Genomic DNA, 18,146 nt, shown 5'->3' on the forward strand with positions numbered 1-18,146 from the left:
AGGCAACTGCCGATTAATCAGGGTCCACTTACTCAGTATGGGTATTCTCTGGGGGCTGGGTTCCTCTTTCTTTTTTGCATTTTTATGTTTTTATTTGCATTTCCCTTAGAAGTGGGGAAAGAAGGAAACGTAACCCTTGCCTTTAAGAAGCCCTAATAGGAAGTGGAACGTGGACTAGGTATTAAAGTATACTAAGGAACTGTCATTAATTTTGTTGAGTATGCTAAGGCTATATGTTAGACATATATACTGAAGTATTGTACTTATGAGTGAAAGGATATGGTGAGATATCCTGGGATATGCTTTTACTTTTTTTTTTTTTAATTTTTAAAAATTTAGTTATTTATTTTTGGCTGCATTGGGTCTTCATCGCTGCGCATGGGCTTTCTCTAGCTGCGGCGAGCGGGGGCTACTCTTCATTGCAGTGCGCGGACTTCTCATTGCGGTGGCTTCTCTTATTGCGGAGCATGGGCTCTAGGCGTGCGGGCTTTAATAGTTGTGGCACGCGGGCTCAGTAGTTGTGGCTCGTGGGCTGTAGAGTGTAGGCTCAGTAGTTGTGGCGCACGGGCTTAGTTGCTCCGCGGCATGTGGGATCTTCCCGGACCAGGGCTCAAACCGGTGTCCCCTGCATTGGCAGGTGGATTCTTAACCACTGCGCCACCAGGGAAGTCCTGGGACATGCGTTTAAAAACTCCAGCCGCCATCCTTCCTTCACTTCCAAAAATGCGGAGGAGACAGATGAAACAAAATTGGCAGAATGTTAAGTTTTGAAGCTGGAGGAAGGGTACAGAGAGGTTCGTTACACTCTTTTCTCTTGTGTATGATTGGAAATTTCCATGATGAAAAGCTTGAAAAAAGAGAAGTCCCAGTCAAGCACCGGGGCAGGGGTGTGGTAGAACCCAACCCCAGGCAGAGATGGGGATTCTGCTGTTCGAAGAGCAGAGGGCGCAAAACTCAAGTCCTAAAGTCCATGCCAAGAGCCCAGGGGTCTCAGAATCAATCAGCATCAGAACCAAGCTGCCTCCCGAGGAGCTCCAGACTGGAATTTAGCTGGGACTGTCCTAGGTGCTCTTGAAATCTGCAGAGTGTGCCCTCAACACCTTTCAGCAGTCAAAACAAAGCCTTCTACAACATTCCCTCTGTAACCTGCCGCTTCCTCTGTACATCCCATCTACAATGAGCCTCTAAAGCGCAAGTCATGAAGATGGGGTTCTGTCTGAATAATGCTCAGTATAATTATGCCACGTGAGAATCTATTATTATTACTTAAAGGCTACGTGCATGTTTATCTACTTTAATGCACATAGCCTTTAAGTAGCAATAACAGATTCTAACAATAAGGCAAATTCAAAAAAATTTGAGTCGGTTTGTACTTGCACCACCTCAAATTTACATTCTAAGATTTTATATTCAGAGCAAAGCTCTAGGAAGTTCATTGTAAAATGGCTGATCATTAATATTCACACTTATTTATCAATTTTTGAAGGAGGCAGAAATATGGGTCCTTCCACTACTATCCTTATATTTTTCTCTTCAGAGTAATTAGGCATTAAAAAATACCATAATAAAAGAGTTTTAGGATTATGGCATGAACTCAGATATAGGATTAACTGGGTGTTATGTTTACTGCTCATGAACTTGGGTTCACCACACAGATGTGGTTACTGAAATGCTACATGCAGAAAGGTCTCTCTTAGTCATTTAATTTAATAACTGCTGTATCTCAAGACACATTCGGAATTGGAATGAGAGCATAAACAGTCAGAAACACGGTAATGCTAGGAAAAACGACTTATTTTCCAGTGAATTTGATTGCCTTTCAGTGAACACACAGGTGTCTAACTTCACAGATTTTGCTACACAAAATGAAAGATTTTTGCAGGGGGTTATTTAGCCAGGATAAATGGTACAAAAATACCTGGGTCGCATAGATACAGCCACTAATGTGTGCTTGATAATTCTGGTAAATAGCAGAACAGAGCAGAGCCCCCAGTGAGCAGCTTTTTCCATCAAAATGACAGACATCCCAAATTTACTGCTAGGAGGGGAAGGGGGTGGCAGTTAAATGCAGCAAATGAATTAAAACAGAAAACTCAGTACATAAGTGTGGCAGATTCAAACACTGTACAAATCTGTTCCAGTAGTTAAGACCCAAAACACCACGCTTCAGTGGACTGTCTTCAGCGCGTTCCCACGATGAGAACAAAGTCAGTATTACACTTCACGTAGACTGCAACATCTTTTACTTCAATTTAGCTCACAATTATAAACACTAACAAGCAGAAAACTCAAATTATCTATTATTATCTACCAGGGAAGCCCTATTATGTTATTATTATTTTCTCTCTTTTTGTGGGGTAGCATTTGCACAAGAGTGTTAGTGAAATACTGAGATTTTCTTCTCTCAAAGCTTCATTGAAAGGATGTGTTAGGGGAAACAGATCATAGAAATAATGATGTTCAAATGGTACACTGACCAGATATTTGTGTTGGGGTGTTTTGTTTTCCTTCTTCTTTTTTAAATTAATGTATGTTCCACTGAGTTATTATTCGAGCCTGAAACCAATCCAATAAAGAGAAGCCCAAAAAGAATACAATGGGGGCTTCCCTGGTGGCACAGTGGTTGAGAGTCCGCCTGCCGATGCAGGGGACGCGGGTTCGTGCCCCGGTCCAGGAAGATCCCACATGCCGTGGAGCGGCTGGGCCCGTGAGCCATGGCTGCTGAGCCTGCGCGTCCGGAGCCTGTGCTCCACAACGGGAGAGGCCACAACAGTTGTTGAGAGGCCCGCGTACCGCAAAAAAATTAAAAATAAATAAATAAATAAAAAATAAAAAGAATACAATGGATCAGAAAATTTCCTTTTTTCAACTGTAATACATTGAAAGTGTGGTCCTATTTTCCTGTAAAATTCCAAAGTGCTCAACTATTTTTCTAAGTGGATCATCTTCAAAATGATGTTTGCTACTCAAATCACTTGATTTTGTCCATGAAAACAAAACAAGACCCCAAGAGGCAACATCCTGGAATTATTGTATACTGAGATTTTGGGCGTAACATGGGACAGATTCTCCCACAATTAACTTTAAATGTGGTGCTTAAATTATTTCACTTATTGAAATTATGTTATATCAAATATGCAGACTAATTGGCTCAAATTGGCACATGGAAATAAATTAACTATATAAAGATTCTAATCACAGTGCTATTCCTTTGATGTTTTAGCTTTTCACTACTTTACGAAGAATAAATTACTCATATTTCAACTCACACATCCTTATCACAAGTACTGGTTCCTTTCAGGATCATTGTGATATTCGATGCCTGGGTAAAGTTTGCTCCCGTGACGATCACATTACTTTTCCCTAAGGTTGATATTTTCTGTGGCTCAATGGACTTAATGTAGAAGACCTATTGGAAGGAAAAGATTCAAACACAAGATCAAAGCTAAGAAATGGCACTGTTTGAAAAAATCTGTTTATGTGCTGCAGTTCGAAGAAATCACTGGGAAATTACAACATTTTGCAAACACAAGCAGACAGTGTTTAATGAAATCAGTGAATTCAGGGAGAGGGCTGAAGACTCATGTCTCTCAACATGCGACAGCATGAGGTCAAACCAATTAGTCTTTGTCTCACGAGACAGTTGAAAATACAGTTGAAGAGTCTGACATTCTGTCTGAAGAGTGAGCTATCACTAGAGTCTCAAAAATGCTCGCTGCCTTCCAGCCTCTGCAGGCTCGCAACATAGCAAAATGAAGGAAAAGACGAGCAGTCCACTGACTGTAAGTCAGCACCAGACTCATCACTAAGTTGGAATAAATGTCATTCTGGATAAATTTAATTCCCAAGAAAGCAGTTCCTAGTTTTTGTTTGTTTCAGTAGGCTATTTGAATCAAGGAGTATACTGCAGCGAAAAAAAAAATCTCAAGAAATCAACTAAGTCACCTAATATCAAGTAGTTGCATGCCTAAACCACTGGGGCCAACCATTTCCATTCTCTGGTTTGCAGATACCATCTTCTCTTTGATACCCATTACAAGCTTTATCAGGCCTTTCTTTATCAAGAAAGTCTCCCTTGGAATCCCTCGCAACTGGGGCCCCATCTCACGTAGATTATGCACCTTACTTCTCTATTTGCAACGTTTAATCAAATTCTCCTTTTTAAAAAAGCCCTCTATTTGATGGCAAGAATCATTTTCCCTTTCAAAGACAAAACAATCCTGATTTCTTTCACTTTCCTCTACAGATGCCACTGTCTTTCTGATCATTTAGTAGTTGTTTTGTAGACCATTTCCAGAAAGTCTATGTTCTTCTACAATATGGACCAAACAGGACAAGATTCTAAGATTCTAGCCAATAGAAAGCTCAGCAGATCTTTAGCATGAGTGAATTTTCATACTCGCACTCTTGATATTTGAAAACCACCCCCAGGTTCAGAGATGCTTAATCATGTGAAATTTGGCTTAAATCATAAACACAGAGTGTATCCACTTAGAGGATAACGTCTAGGAGGAAGCCACTTAAGGCACTGGGGGAGCTTTAGTCCCATCCAGCACCTGCCTACCACCTGCTTCTTCAAGCAGCCCAGGGTCCTTTGCTCCTTTGTATGTATAATGCTCATCACGACGGACTTGCTGCACTGCTGGGGCTGCCCATCCTGCTGAAAGGATGTTTTATCATTCTGTTCCTTGAGAAACCCAGGTGCTATATGGTAAAGCAGTCACCATCACTCATTATCACTATGGATCGGTTCTGCAGATTGAGGTAAATTCATTGTTTATGTCATCACAGTAATGATGTAATACGACAGAGAATTGATTTCGGTGGCAGAATTTATTTTAATCACTTTAGTAAAGGACTTGAGCCCCGTATTTATAGAATCACGAAGGGCCCGAAAGGGTCACTTTAATTATGCTGTTAGAGTTGACTGCATTTTATGGGGGAAATTATCTGCAAGAGTGGTACTTGGAATGGGGGGGATTAGCGAAGACTTCAAGATAAATCCCTTGCAAATGCCAAGTGTGTGTTGGATAGCAAAAGGCTTACTCTTTGCTCTGACATGATGACAGCTAAGTGAACAGGTATTTGTTAAACACCTACAGGATCCCTAGGACAGCGCTAGGTGTTGTGGAGGACACATAACCTCTGTGTGCACTAGATCAGGGGTGGGCAAACTCCTGGATTTGCCTGGAGCAAATCAAATTCAGTCCGTTGCTCGTTCTTGTACAGCCTATGAAAAAACTGTCAAAAGAAGAATAATATTCCATGACATGTGTAAACACATGAAATTCAAATTTCAGTGTCCATAAATAAAGTTTTTTTGGAACAGAGCCACGCCCGTCATTTATGCACTGTCTGTCACTGCTTTTGTACTACAACGGCAGAGCTGAGTCTCTGCGACAGAGATCATGTGGTTTGCAAAGCCTAAAATATTAACTGTCTGGCTCTTTGAAGAAAAAAATCTTGCCAACCCCTGTACTAGAGGATCCACTGTCTTCTTAGGGAGGCAAGAGGCTTTATGTTAAACCTCAGTGCAGACTCACATTTATATCCAAGTCAGCTATGATTCTCAGGTTTCTTTGAAGATAGCCCTTCTCACTTCTTAGACTGCTGATGTCTGCTCACGCAAAATTTCAAACACGCCCAGTAAATGCTACTTCTTCGCTCTCATGAGAGGCTAAAGAGAGCCTTACAACTAACCTAAAACAGATTTTCTAAAGGGGATTATATTTTGCTCCTTAAACAGCTCTACAAATACCATCAGAGGACCCGCCACGTCATCTCATTAACTTTTTAAAAATAAATTTATTTATTTAATTTATTTATTTTTGGCTGTGTTGGGTCTTTGTTGCTGCACGTGGGCTTTCTCTAGTTGCAGCGAGCGGGGGCTACTCTTTGTTGAGGTGCACGGGCTCCTAACTGCAGTGGCTTCTTATTGCGGAGCACGGGCTCTAGGCTCATGGGCTTCAGTAGTTGTGGCACGTGGGCTCAGTAGTTGTGGCTCGCAGGCTCTAGAGCCCAGGCTCAGTAGTTGTGGTACACGGGCTTAGTTGCTCCGCGGCATGTGGGATCTTCCCGGACCAGGGCTCTAACCTGTGTCCCCTGCATTGGCAGGCGGATTCCTAACCACTGCACCACCAGGGAAGCCCCACGCCTCATTAACTTTTTATTTCCTCTTGGGTAGAGACAGCTACTTCAAAAGGATTTGGTTTTAAAACCTTATTGTTTCGAGAAGTTTCCACTGGCTGTCTAGGATGGGATCCAGCCCTGGCCTATCTCATGAAAGCAGATGCTTCTTGTCTGCTTGCAAAGAGGGTCAGATTAGTTGTCCTTTGCTTGCTTGGAGAACCCCTTTTAATCTTAATAAGTGCAGTAAAGAGGTACCAAGGGGATCTCACTAAATAAACAGCACAGGTATACAAGGAGAAAAAAAAAAACAGGGTTCTTATATGGCTGTACTACCTGGCTACAACAAGTCTTAGAAATAAAACATTTTCTATTTTTACTGATAAATATCCTTTAAAAATCTATTACAGACAAAAGGCCAAGAATGATCTCTCCACACACTCAACATTTTAGATCTATTTCTGTATTTTAATCAAAAATTAATTCACAACCCGAAATGAAGTAGCAGGTCCCATAAACTGACACATACAAGGGGTTAATTTAAAAACATAATCCAGCTTGATGCAAAGAGATAATTCCTTACAGCCCTACAGTGAAATTCCTCCCTCATCCTATGTCCAAGGATTTCCATTTATTTATCAAATCAAAATACCATTGGCTGTAACCCTTATCGCCCTGGGTTGCCCAGCAATTAACCTCAGAATAGTCCACTTCCTGTCAGTTACATTTTAAAGACTTAAGAGTTATTTTTAAACGGCTGCACAATTTAAAATTATTTCATAAAATACTATGAGCTCTGGTTGCTCACAAGTTTAAATCACTCCCTGTTTGGTATAAAAAAGCACATTAGAAACTGGCTAACTAGGTAATTACAGAATAGCCAGTTATTTTTATTTATTTTTAAAAAACAAAGTCATTATAAGACACTGGAAATAGCACAACCACTAAGAACTAGTTATCTTTGGAAAGGTCTAAGAGGATTACTCCTGACAGCAAGAGCACTTTTTGTGAAGTCTGACGTCAACACAATTCAAATTACCATGACATTAATGGAGAACCTACCACGATGATTGAAAAGAACGTATCTCGGAAAGAGGTACATTAGGAAGGCTCAGTTTATTAAGACCAAATTGTACTCTCGTATTCTGTTTCTTAAAAAAAAAAATCTGAATATAGCAAAGCTCTCTATAGCCCCGGACCTGAATCAACACTCAGTAAAACATCTCTCAGATTTTCACTTGCGAAATTAGTTCAAACGGGACCGGATAAAAAGTCACATGAATCCAAAACCAGCTGGAAATCTGAAACCAAAGGACATTAGAGAGATGAAAGGTAGCACAACTAATTAAAGGAAAGTGTCCTGTAGGGCCCTACAGGGGTATTCGGTTCAGAATTATTTAACATCTTTATTAATGACCGAAAAGGACGGAAGTAATATATTAATGAAATGTATAAATTGAGAAGAGTGGTAACCAGCAGTGGAGATGGTAAAGTGTAAAAGGAGGTGAGACGTGGAAAGAAAACAGCAAAATACAATCCCGCCGAGGAAAAATGAAAGCGCTAAATAGAACGAAAAGGTTGTGTCCATCCGCGGCTCGGCCCCCAGGTGAATGCCCCTTGGTGGGGGCCCCGGGGACAGGTCCTTGGGAGACTGGAATGTAACTTGGTCCAGGAATTGTCAAGAGTTAGAATGCCAACTGAGATGGACCTGGAGATAAGAAGGTGACAGACCAAGGCCCCGTGCAGAGAGATTAAGGCTTGCTTCTGTGACCTGGGGGACTTGAAGGCGAGGCTGCCGAGGCCAGTTTATAAAGTAGTTACTCTTCGTCACTGAACTTCCCGAATGGGACTCCTGAGACCCGGACGGGGTGCCCAGGACTCTGTGACCAGGGAGGGTAGCGTCTCCCCTCTAGCAGAGACCCCACCACTCAAACCCCACCCCCTTGCTGAGTTGCAACTTCACCGTGAGACACTTGCCACTCCCCTCTCCTGAAGGCCTCAGTTTCCCATCTGAAGGCTCTTCTGCTCTCCCCGTCTTGGAAAAGATGCCAGCCTTGCCTGGGTCCAACTCCTTCACTCTGACTGTGCCCCAGCCCACCCCCCTCGTCCCAAGGGCTTCAATGCTAACGCATCCCCCTGACAGCCTGCCCAGGCCATGGATGGGGCAGGCTGTGCCAGCCTAATGCCAAGAGAAGAAGTCCCTTCCAGACTGACTTCTATCATCAATACTACACTGAGGTCACACAGTATAGAGCAGTGATTAAAGCTGTGGGCCCTGGAGTCAGATGGCCTGGGTTCAAATCGCCATGTCTATCATTTACTACCTACTGACCCTGTGCAAGTCAACATTTGTCTATCAAATGGGGAAAACAGGTCCATTGTGAGGCTCAAATAAAGAGGCACTTTGAGCTCAGGATATAGCACAGGCTGCACAAATACGGGTCACCTACTCAATTTAGCACATTCTGGCCTTCCTGTGCATAACTTTTTCCGTTGTGCACACTCAGATGCTTCATGAAAATGAGTCTTACTTCCTATTATAAGTTCTACAACGTAAACTCCAAAGGGCACACACTTTGCCTACCTGCCCAGCACATAGTAGGTGTTTAATAAACACTTTTTGAATGAATGAACAAACGAATGAGTGAATAAAGGAGCAATTGGCAGTGAACCCCACGGCACCCAGCACAGTGCTAGGCCCACAGAAGCTACTCAACAAGGTATATAATAAAGTTGATTTCATTTTCAAGGCAAGGACCCTGAAAGAGGTGATTGGGATTGCCTGGGAGAAGTTAAAATGCAATCAAAAGTGATGGAGGAAGAGAAGAGAAGTCACAAGGAAGAGAAAGAATATATATTCTCCGAGAGCAGGAGAACATGATTTTGTATGGTGTATTTCTACCCGGCGGCGATAAGCGTAACAAATATTAGAACAACATCATATCACAGATCTCCACAACCTTTCCTTGACAACAGGAAAGAAGAGCAGCCACCTCTTCTCTCAGCAGGTGGAGGCACCAGATATAAGATTGTTCCGAAAAGGAAGGAAAAGAGGTTAGGGCAGGGCGACAGGGCCAACCATCTCTGACAGAGACTGGCCCTTACAGCTGAAAATACTTCCCATCCAAAGGGCAAATGTAGATTTTTGAGTTATTTTCCCTGTTCTGGTGATGCTTTTCCTAACATAGCCCCCTGGTACATGACAATATGTGCTTTTAGGTCACGGTCAAGGGATGGGACATAGGGTCATGAAACAGTGTGAGGGCAACAGGGCATAACAGGGGTTGAGCCAGGAACCCTCTCTCATAAATGCCACATTCATGGATGAGCAAATTCATGCATTAAAAAAAAATGTCTTGAAGAGCACTGTATTTGGTGTAGGCTCCAGGGTCATTTCAATCTTTTTTTTTTTTTTTTTTTTGCGGTACGCGGGCCTCTCACTGTTGTGGCCTCTCCCGTTGCGGAGCACAGGCTCCGGACGCACAGGCTCAGCGGCCATGGCTCACGGGCCCAGCCGCTCCGTGGCATGTGGGATCCTCCTGGACCAGGGCACGAACCCGTGTCCCCTGCATCGGCAGGCGGACTCCCAACCACTGCGCCACCAGGGAAGCCCTCAATCTTGTTTTGTCCCATAATTTCCTGCATCCTTCTGCTCCAGCCAAATCGAATCACTTAGGGTCTCCCGTAATGGGTTCCCTGGAATTTTCTGGTGACCCACTATGCTTCTGCAGTGCTAGCCCCTCTGCTTAGAAGACCCACTCCTCTGTCTCCACGTGTCCCTTCCCTCAACTACTGGCTGAAATGCCATCTTGTCTCCATCCATCAAAGACTTTATCCAACCACACCGATTAAGCGCTTTTACCCGCCAGGCACTGGGTTTAAATGATCAGGAATGACTAAGCCAAGGCCCCAGGCACAGAGAGGTTCTCTGGGCTTGTATACGGCCTGGTACCTTCCCTAGGTTAATATTTTTTTATCTTGTATTCTTATCTATGTGCTCATGTACATATAAGATTCTTGAGACTGAGGACAAGACATGTTCCCCACCCCCACCCCCACCCCCCCCACCCCCGCCCTGTGGTATCCACGGAGCTCAGTGTAATGGTATCTACTAGGTGCTTGATAAACACCTGCAGAAAGAATCAACCCTAGCTCAGCATCAGGAAGCCCAAGACTATGTCTGTACCGTTCACGTTTCGCGTCCCCATGCCCGGCACAGAGGAAGCACTCAGTATGTATGTGATGTGGACGATGCACTGAATGAAAGCCCTCAACGCTTCTCTGCTAGGAATAGAGTGTTCAGTGCTTCATTCAAGGCCAGCATGAGAATCAAACTGGAAACCTGGATTTCCACATTCCGCATGATGATGAGAAGACAGCAGTGTCTCACAAAGCATGAGAAATCCCTCCGGAGACAAACACTACTCCACTCCCTATTAACCAAAACTGAGTTTCTCAACTGAGTCATGTATTTAAAGAAAACATTTCAGTATCAACACGATGTCTTTCTCCAATATGATATTGCTTCTGTGTGGAATCTTAAAAAATGGTACAAATGAACCTATTTCCAAAACAGAAATAGTCACAGATGTAGAAAACAAACCTATGGTTACCAATGGGGAAAGCGGCGGGGGGGGGGGGGGGTGAATTGGGAGATTGGGATTGACATGTACACACTGCGATACATTGGGTTGGCCAAAAAGTTCGTTCAGGTTTTGTTCTCCGTAAGATGTTAAAGAAAAACCCGAACGAACCTTTTGGCCAACCCAATATAAAATAAGGACCTTCTGTACAGCACAGGGAACTCTACTCAATACTCTGTAATGACCTATATGGGAAAAGAATTTTAAAAAGAGTGGATATAAGTATATGTATAACTGATTCATTTGTTGTACAGCAGAAACTAACACATCATTGTAAATCAACTCTACTTCAATGAAAATTAATTAAAAATAAAAGATGTCTTTCTACAAAGGTCATTCACAGAGAAGCACTGAAGACAGGTCTGGGCTTTGTTCATTACCGCCGCCTCCTGCTCCCTTGGTGGCCCCAGTTCTTTTAACCACATAGTGTCAAAAGTCAAAAGGTTCCGTAAGACACAATACAGGAAAACAGGATGCCGTGACCTTACTTTTTCCTTTAAAATAAAAATGTAAAAAGTCATTGTCTGAATCACGACTTAGCGATAGAAAGGAAGACACTATTGATGCATAAAAGAACTGGATGGGGCTTCCCTGGTGGCGCAGTGGTTAAGAATCTGCCTGCCAATGCAGGGGACACGGGTTCGAGCCCTGGTCTGGGAAGATCCCACATGCCACGGAGCAACTGTACCACAGCTACTGAGCCTGCGCTCTAGAGCCCACGAGCCATAACTACTGAGCCCGCGAACCACAACTACCGAAGCCTGCGTGCCTAGAGCCCGAGCTCCGCAACGAGAGAAGCCACCGCAATGAGAAGCCGCGCACCGCAACGAAGAGTAGCCCCCGCTCGCCACAACCAGAGAAAGTCCGTGCACAGCAACGAAGACCCAACACAGCCAAAAGTAAAATAAATTTTAAAAATTTTTTAAAAAAAGAACTGGATGAATTTCCAGAGAATTATGTTGAGTTAAAAAGGCCAGTCCCCAAAGGGTACCTTTGGGTGATACCATTTGTTTAAAGTCTTTGACATGATAAAATTATAGAAATGGAGAATAGATTAGTGGTAGCCAGGGGTCAGAAATAGAGAGTGGGAGGGAGGAAGTGGGTGTGACTATAGACAGGCAACGTGGGGGAGACTTGAGGTGACAGGGCTGTTCTGGATCTTGACTGTTGTCACTGTCAATATCCTGGTTGTGATACTGTGCTATTGTTTCGCAAGATGTTACTATTGGGGGAAACTGGGTAAAAGATACATGAGATCTCTCTGTATTATTTTCTCACAACTACATGTGAATCTACAGTTACCTCAAAATAAATTATTTTTCTTCCAAAACAATCATGAAAAAGAAGAACAAAGTTGAAGGACTCACACTTTCTGATTTCAAAACTTATTACAAAACAGTGTCTTATTACAAAATAGAAGAGACATATAGACCAACGGAATAGGATATATAGCATAGAAGTAAACTGTTGCATATATAGTCAAATGATTTTTGATAAGGGTGCCAAGAATATTTAATGGGGGAAAGGACAGTTTTTTTCAACAAACAGTCTTGGGAAAACTGGATACCCACACAGAAATGAAGTTGGATCTTTACCTTACACCATATATGAAAATTAACTCAGAATGGATCAAAGACCTAAATATAAGGCTTAAAACTATAGAACTCTTAGAATAAGAGCTTTATGACATCGGATTTGGCAATGATTTCTTGGATATGACACCCAAAGCACAGGCAAGAAAATAAAAAAATAAACTGCACTTCAATAAAATTAAAAACCTCTCTGCATCAAAGGATACAATCAACAGAGTGAAAAGGCAGCTTATGGAATAAGAGAAAATATTTGCAAATCATATATCTGATATGAGGTTGATATCTAAAATATATAAAGACCTCCTACAATTCAACAGCAACAAAAAAACCTGATTATAAAATGGACAAAACACTTGAATAGACATTTCTCCATAGAAGGCACACAAATGGCCAATAAGCACACGAAAAGAGTCTCAATATCACTAATCAGTAGGGAAATGCAAATCAAAACCACAAGAGAATACCACCTTATACCCATTTAAGACGGATACTATAAAAAAACGAAAACAGCCAAGTGCTGGAAAGAACGTGGAACGCTCATACGCTGTTGGTGGTGGGAATGTAAAACGTCAGAGCGATAAGGAAAACAGAATGGTGTTCCTCAAAAAATTAAAAATAGTATTACCATATGATCCAGCAACTCCACTTCTGGGTACCTACCCAAAAGAACTGAAACAGGGTCTTGAAGAGGTGTTTGTACACACCTGTTTATAGCAGTATGAGTTACAATAGCCAAAAGCTGGATGCGACTCAAGTGTCCATCAATGGATGACTGGATAAACAAATGTAATATATATACAAACAATGGAACATTATTCAGCCTTAAAGGACATTCTGACCCATGCTACAATATGGATGAACCTTGAAGACATTATGTTAAGTGAAATAAGCCAGTCACAAAAAAGACAAATCCTGTTTGATTCCACTTAACTGAGGTACCTAGAGCAGTCAAATTCATAGAGACAGAAAGTAGAATGGTAGCTGCCAGGGCTGGGAGAAGAGAAGATGAGGAGTTATTGTTTAATGGGTACGAGGTTTCAGTTTTGCAAGATGAAACATGTTCTGAAGATGGATGGTGGTGATGGTTGCTCAACAACGTGAATGTACTTAACTCTACTGAACTTGTACACTTAAATATGGTAAATTTTATGTTATGTGTATTTTACCGAAATTTTAAAAAAACAACTGAAACAACAACAAAAGAGAAGTTTAATTTTTTTTTTAAAAGCCACTGCCTTTCTGATTCAAACACCTGTCACTATGCCCTGGTTTCATAAACCAATGGGAAGAGAAATGCGGCTCATCACTTAATAAAACCTCAAAGACTTTAATAAAAGTCTGAAGATACTGGCACACCAAGCTTTTCTAATGCCTTTAATTAACTTCATAATCCATTTTGATTCACATTCCCTTTGCTTGTTACTAAATTCACCTAAAGTTACTCTCAACATTTTGGTAGTGATTACAAATGTGCTACTTATTTATATTGGCACCTGACCTTAAGTAGCAGCAAATGGATACATCAAAGCCACAGATTAGCCAAGAGACAGAAAACTGAGCCTTTAAGAACAAAGCATGTTACTGTTTTTAATTTGTCTGCTCCCACTAGACCCAAGGTTAATAAGAACAAGAACTTGTCCTTTTTTGTTTTTCACCACATAGTAGATGCTCAATTAACTTCCATCAAATGAATGAAGTCAGCATTTGTGTACTAAATGCATCTACCCGGAAATGTTTACATGGTCATGTTCTCTCTTTTCAAACACGTCTGTCAGTTGAGCTTGGTGATTTACTGTGAAGAAAATAAGAGGAATTTCCAAAGAAATTTCATGGAAAGTATTTTTCCATGAAAAACAGTTTTGAGAAGTGAAGAGAAATGTATATTTATTACATAGACACAACTCTTTGTTTTGACACTATTGACTACTGGTTAGATCATCTCTGCAAAGAAAAATAATCCAAAGAGATTCGTTTATATATTTTGCATAGACACGCCTAGCCCTCACATACCCCGCCCCCCCCCAAAATGCAATCATAACATGTGGTTAAACATTGAAATCCCCTCAGTGCTGTGTGCTCTATACTTCCTTCTAACTCTCCCTGAGAGCCACGAAGTCAGATTTAAAATTTTACTTTTACCGGGCCTTCATTTTTCATAATTACAGATTTTTAATTTATTTTATGCGAGTGTGCAGCTTCTGATGTATTGAGCCAATTAAATGCAACTTGGTTAAAAACCAAAGGTAAAAAAGGGAATTTGGGTAGAAAGTAAAATAGGGAATTTTTAAAAGGAACCCAAAGTAGCAGGAGATGTTATTGCCATTCAAAGGGGGATTTTCCCATTATCGATATGAAAACAGGGTCTGACCTGCAAGCCCTGGGTGGTTCCGTTACTTGTCTTCTCCTTGGATCCTCCTCCTCCTGCTGTCTTGGGTGGGGCCCCTTTCTCAGAAGCCACTGGACAGAGGTCCTGAAATGAAGAATATCCCTTCAACATCCGAACTGGTGGAAATTCGAAGTTTGAAATAAAGGCAAAAGACAGGCTGGGGCTAGGTGGTCACAAATATTTATTTTGGGTTAAACCCTGTAATACTGAAAATGTCACCTTACCTCGTTCCTCTTGTAATCAGAAGGGTCGCAAGCTGTGAAGGGATGGATACATTTTCTCTCACTTTCACACCAAGCACAGCCAGTTCCAATACATACTGGGCATCTGGCAACACAGAAAACCAACTTAATTCCCGCATTTTTAGGAAAACGTTCATAGCCTAGAATTTCCCTCTGTGATGCTGCATGCGAGCATTTAAAAGAAGAAAAAAAATCCCTGGATAGACTGTGATGCACCCAGGGGAGAGAGGACAGTCCTTTGGGGCTAGGGATATAGTACTGACTTTATGCCCTGCTCTGGGCAGCCCTCGGGGCTGACGGACCATCATTACACTTGCTGGGGGGTTGCCATGGAAACCTGAAGCTGGGGTCACCGGGTATGTCAGTAGATAACAGGAACCCACTGCATCTGTTTCTGAATCCAGTTCTGCTATTTGTCTACCTTCAGGTAAGTTTCCCTCTGGAGACTGATCTCCCCCAGCCCCCCCATAAACCCACCCTTACTCACTGGAGCAGAAACACTGCCAAATGCCTGGAAGACGGGAAACTAAAAGTGCTACCTGGCGAGCAGAGAAAACAGGGTGCCAGTGTTTGCTTTTTAATCAAATTAAGGAAGAACTGTGTCTACTAATCAAACAACCATGCATGGATAACAGCGGAAGACTTGAAAAGCACTTAATAGGATAATCAGTGTTAAAGCAAGAACAATAAAAATGGAAATCGAGGTGGGTTTGGAAAGGTAGCCAAAGGAGGCAAAAGGAAGGCTCAGCCCGGGGACAGTGAGAGGCCTAGATCAGGGAGAGGGGACACATGTGCATTTCATGTATTGTTCCAGAAATGCCAAGGCATCCTGAGACTCTGACCTACAGAAATGGCAGTCTCGGTGGGAGAAGAAAGCACAGGCTCGCCTAAGGGTTCACCCGCCACCGAAGTGCGCTAGAAGCAGGTTTGTGACGTGCGCTCTTATCGCTACCCCTCAAGTGTGATGACTTTACTAAGTGCTTTTCGAAGGGGAAGTAGGTACCCAAGGAAAGGGTGCTCCCCCTCTGGGGAGCTGTGGGTCTGAGGTCTGGTTCTTAATTACCTAGCTGCGGACCTGGGGCAGGGCGCTTCCTCTCACCAGGCCTTACAGGCGTGGGTGCAGGAGCTGTGTTCTGTTTAAACTCTCCTTGAGCTACACAGATCTATGTAACTCTCCCCCTTTTTCTTTTTTCCCCCATTTTCATGGACTCTCTGTATCAAGTTTGGTGTTTTTCCTCCCTGAATTCGTTCTGCTTGTTAGAAATCACTGAATTCAATCCCTCTTTCAAAGTGCCGCGGTGGTAAAGGTGAAGTCCAGCGGCTCCTGTTCATATAGCTGTAGGGTGACCTCCCAACTCAGCATCGAGTTCGAATGCCTTTACCCTGAAGAAACAATGGTTCCCAGACCAGACCCAAAGAAACCCACGTTTGGTACTCACACAGTTGGTCAAGCAAACCACTGAAAGAGCTATAGAATCACTAATAATACAGCTTCCCACTGTTTCCATGGGAACATCCATCCCATCTTGCAGCTGGAAAACCAGGAATCTGGGAGACATATTTCCTCTGTCTTCCGTCTGCTTTAGAAGCAAGGACTGAAGTGTGGTCCTAACTCAGGGGGGTACGTAGCTCAACAGGGCCAAACGCAGTACAAAAACGTGGGTCACAATTAACATGTTCTTTTGATGACAGAGACTTCCTCTTGTGCTTCTCCTTGACCGTGACTTCCCCTTATCTCATGCTCAGACTCTCTTCCTTGACTCAAATTCCCAAAGCCAGTCTGATCAGGTGAGAACCTAGCAGCACCCCTTCGCCTGTTACTTCAAGGCCACCGCTTGGTTGGAGGGATGTATTTCCCTGTGGGTAAAATACACCCAAGCACAGCTGTTGGCCTCTTCTCTGCTCCACCTCACTTGGCAGGGCTTGAACAAGTCAGCTTATTAGCTCAGGGGCTCTCCTGTCTCCCGTTAGGCCATGCTCCAAAAGGCACCTTGGAAAGTTCTCCTCCACAAAAGAGGTCTTTAGGAAATCGAAGAGTAAAGCAAATAAATACATTAAAACCAATGAGAGAATGTTCACATGTTAAATAAAATCTTACTCTCTTAATGATGAGCAGTTGGTAAAGTTGAATCTTTTTGACACACTCCAGGAACTGAAGGAGAACGTCACGTTGACAACTAAAACATCTGGAGCAAAGGGGAAAAAGAAGTCATTGACGGTGGAGCCCTGCTATCGTCAAGCAAAGCTGTAAATGCAAAAATTAAATATTTTTTGCCTCCTCCACAAAGAGGGTGGGGTGTGCCAGCTGTTCGCTAACATTTCAATCAGTACGTGGCTCCTTCCCGGGGGCCATTCACGTCAGGCAGCCGAAGTGCACAGCACATGCCTCCAAACAGACCCGGGCCCACCTAGCGTTCCAGGCCTCCCACGGATAATCACTAAGAAAAAGCCATTTCACAGCCCATTTACAGCTCATACTCTCCCTGGGATCACTATCTCAGCTTGTAATTGGCCACAGCATAAGAATAAAACAAGTCACCGAGCAAGAACTGCCTAGAACATGATAACCGGAATGTTAGAGAAGAAATCCTGCACCTTCAGAAAAATCCATACTACGGATATTTACCTAACAAACTCCAAAGTGTGGTTCCCGTGGGCTGAGAGCCATGATCTTCTTGGGGTCAACTGTTGCCAAATCTATGATGAAGGTTTTCTTATTTGCTTTCGAAAACCTACCCATGGGTTCGAAAACCCCCGAAGAATAAAGTAATAAGATAAAAACTCTGCTAAATCAGCATGAGAGAAATGGCATATTTCCTGTACCTCTTTAACTTACATACTCTACCCTAGGTGATCCCTAAATCTGGTTGTGTATCAGAATCACTTGAGAAATTGATGAAAATATAGATTCCAGAGCCACACTCCTAGATATGCTGACTCAGCAGGGCTGGGGGATGTCCGGAATCTGTCTGTAATCTCCCCATGTACTTATAGCCAGGTTTCGATGCGGCCGCCTGGAGCGGTGCCTTTCAAATCCTGTTGTGGCCAGGGACCAGTGCTACCCTGTGATATCTTCATTGTCACCCATTCTGGATTAATATCTTCTTCCTTTTATGAATTAACGGGGAGAGCAGATGATGCTTTTAAAATGAAAAGT

At 42.7% G+C, this 18,146-nt stretch overlaps 1 protein-coding gene across 3 annotated transcripts in view; it reads right to left on the reverse strand.

Annotated features, from left to right (window-relative positions):
- Positions 1–18,146, reverse strand: part of PLXNC1 (plexin C1) — a 141,821-nt gene that overhangs the window by 58,644 nt on the left and 65,031 nt on the right. For all 3 annotated transcript variants that reach the window (XM_030856388.2, XM_060306606.1, XM_060306605.1), the window contains exons 7-10: positions 17,088–17,175; positions 14,972–15,074; positions 14,730–14,831; positions 3,270–3,409 (exon numbers count right to left, since the gene is read on the reverse strand). In XM_030856388.2, the coding sequence (XP_030712248.1) occupies positions 3,270–3,409; positions 14,730–14,831; positions 14,972–15,074; positions 17,088–17,175 (433 nt within the window). The remainder of the gene's footprint in view (positions 1–3,269; positions 3,410–14,729; positions 14,832–14,971; positions 15,075–17,087; positions 17,176–18,146) is intronic.

The sequence above is a fragment of the Globicephala melas genome, chromosome 10 (assembly GCF_963455315.2).
Source record: "Globicephala melas chromosome 10, mGloMel1.2, whole genome shotgun sequence".
NCBI lineage: Eukaryota > Metazoa > Chordata > Mammalia > Artiodactyla > Delphinidae > Globicephala > Globicephala melas.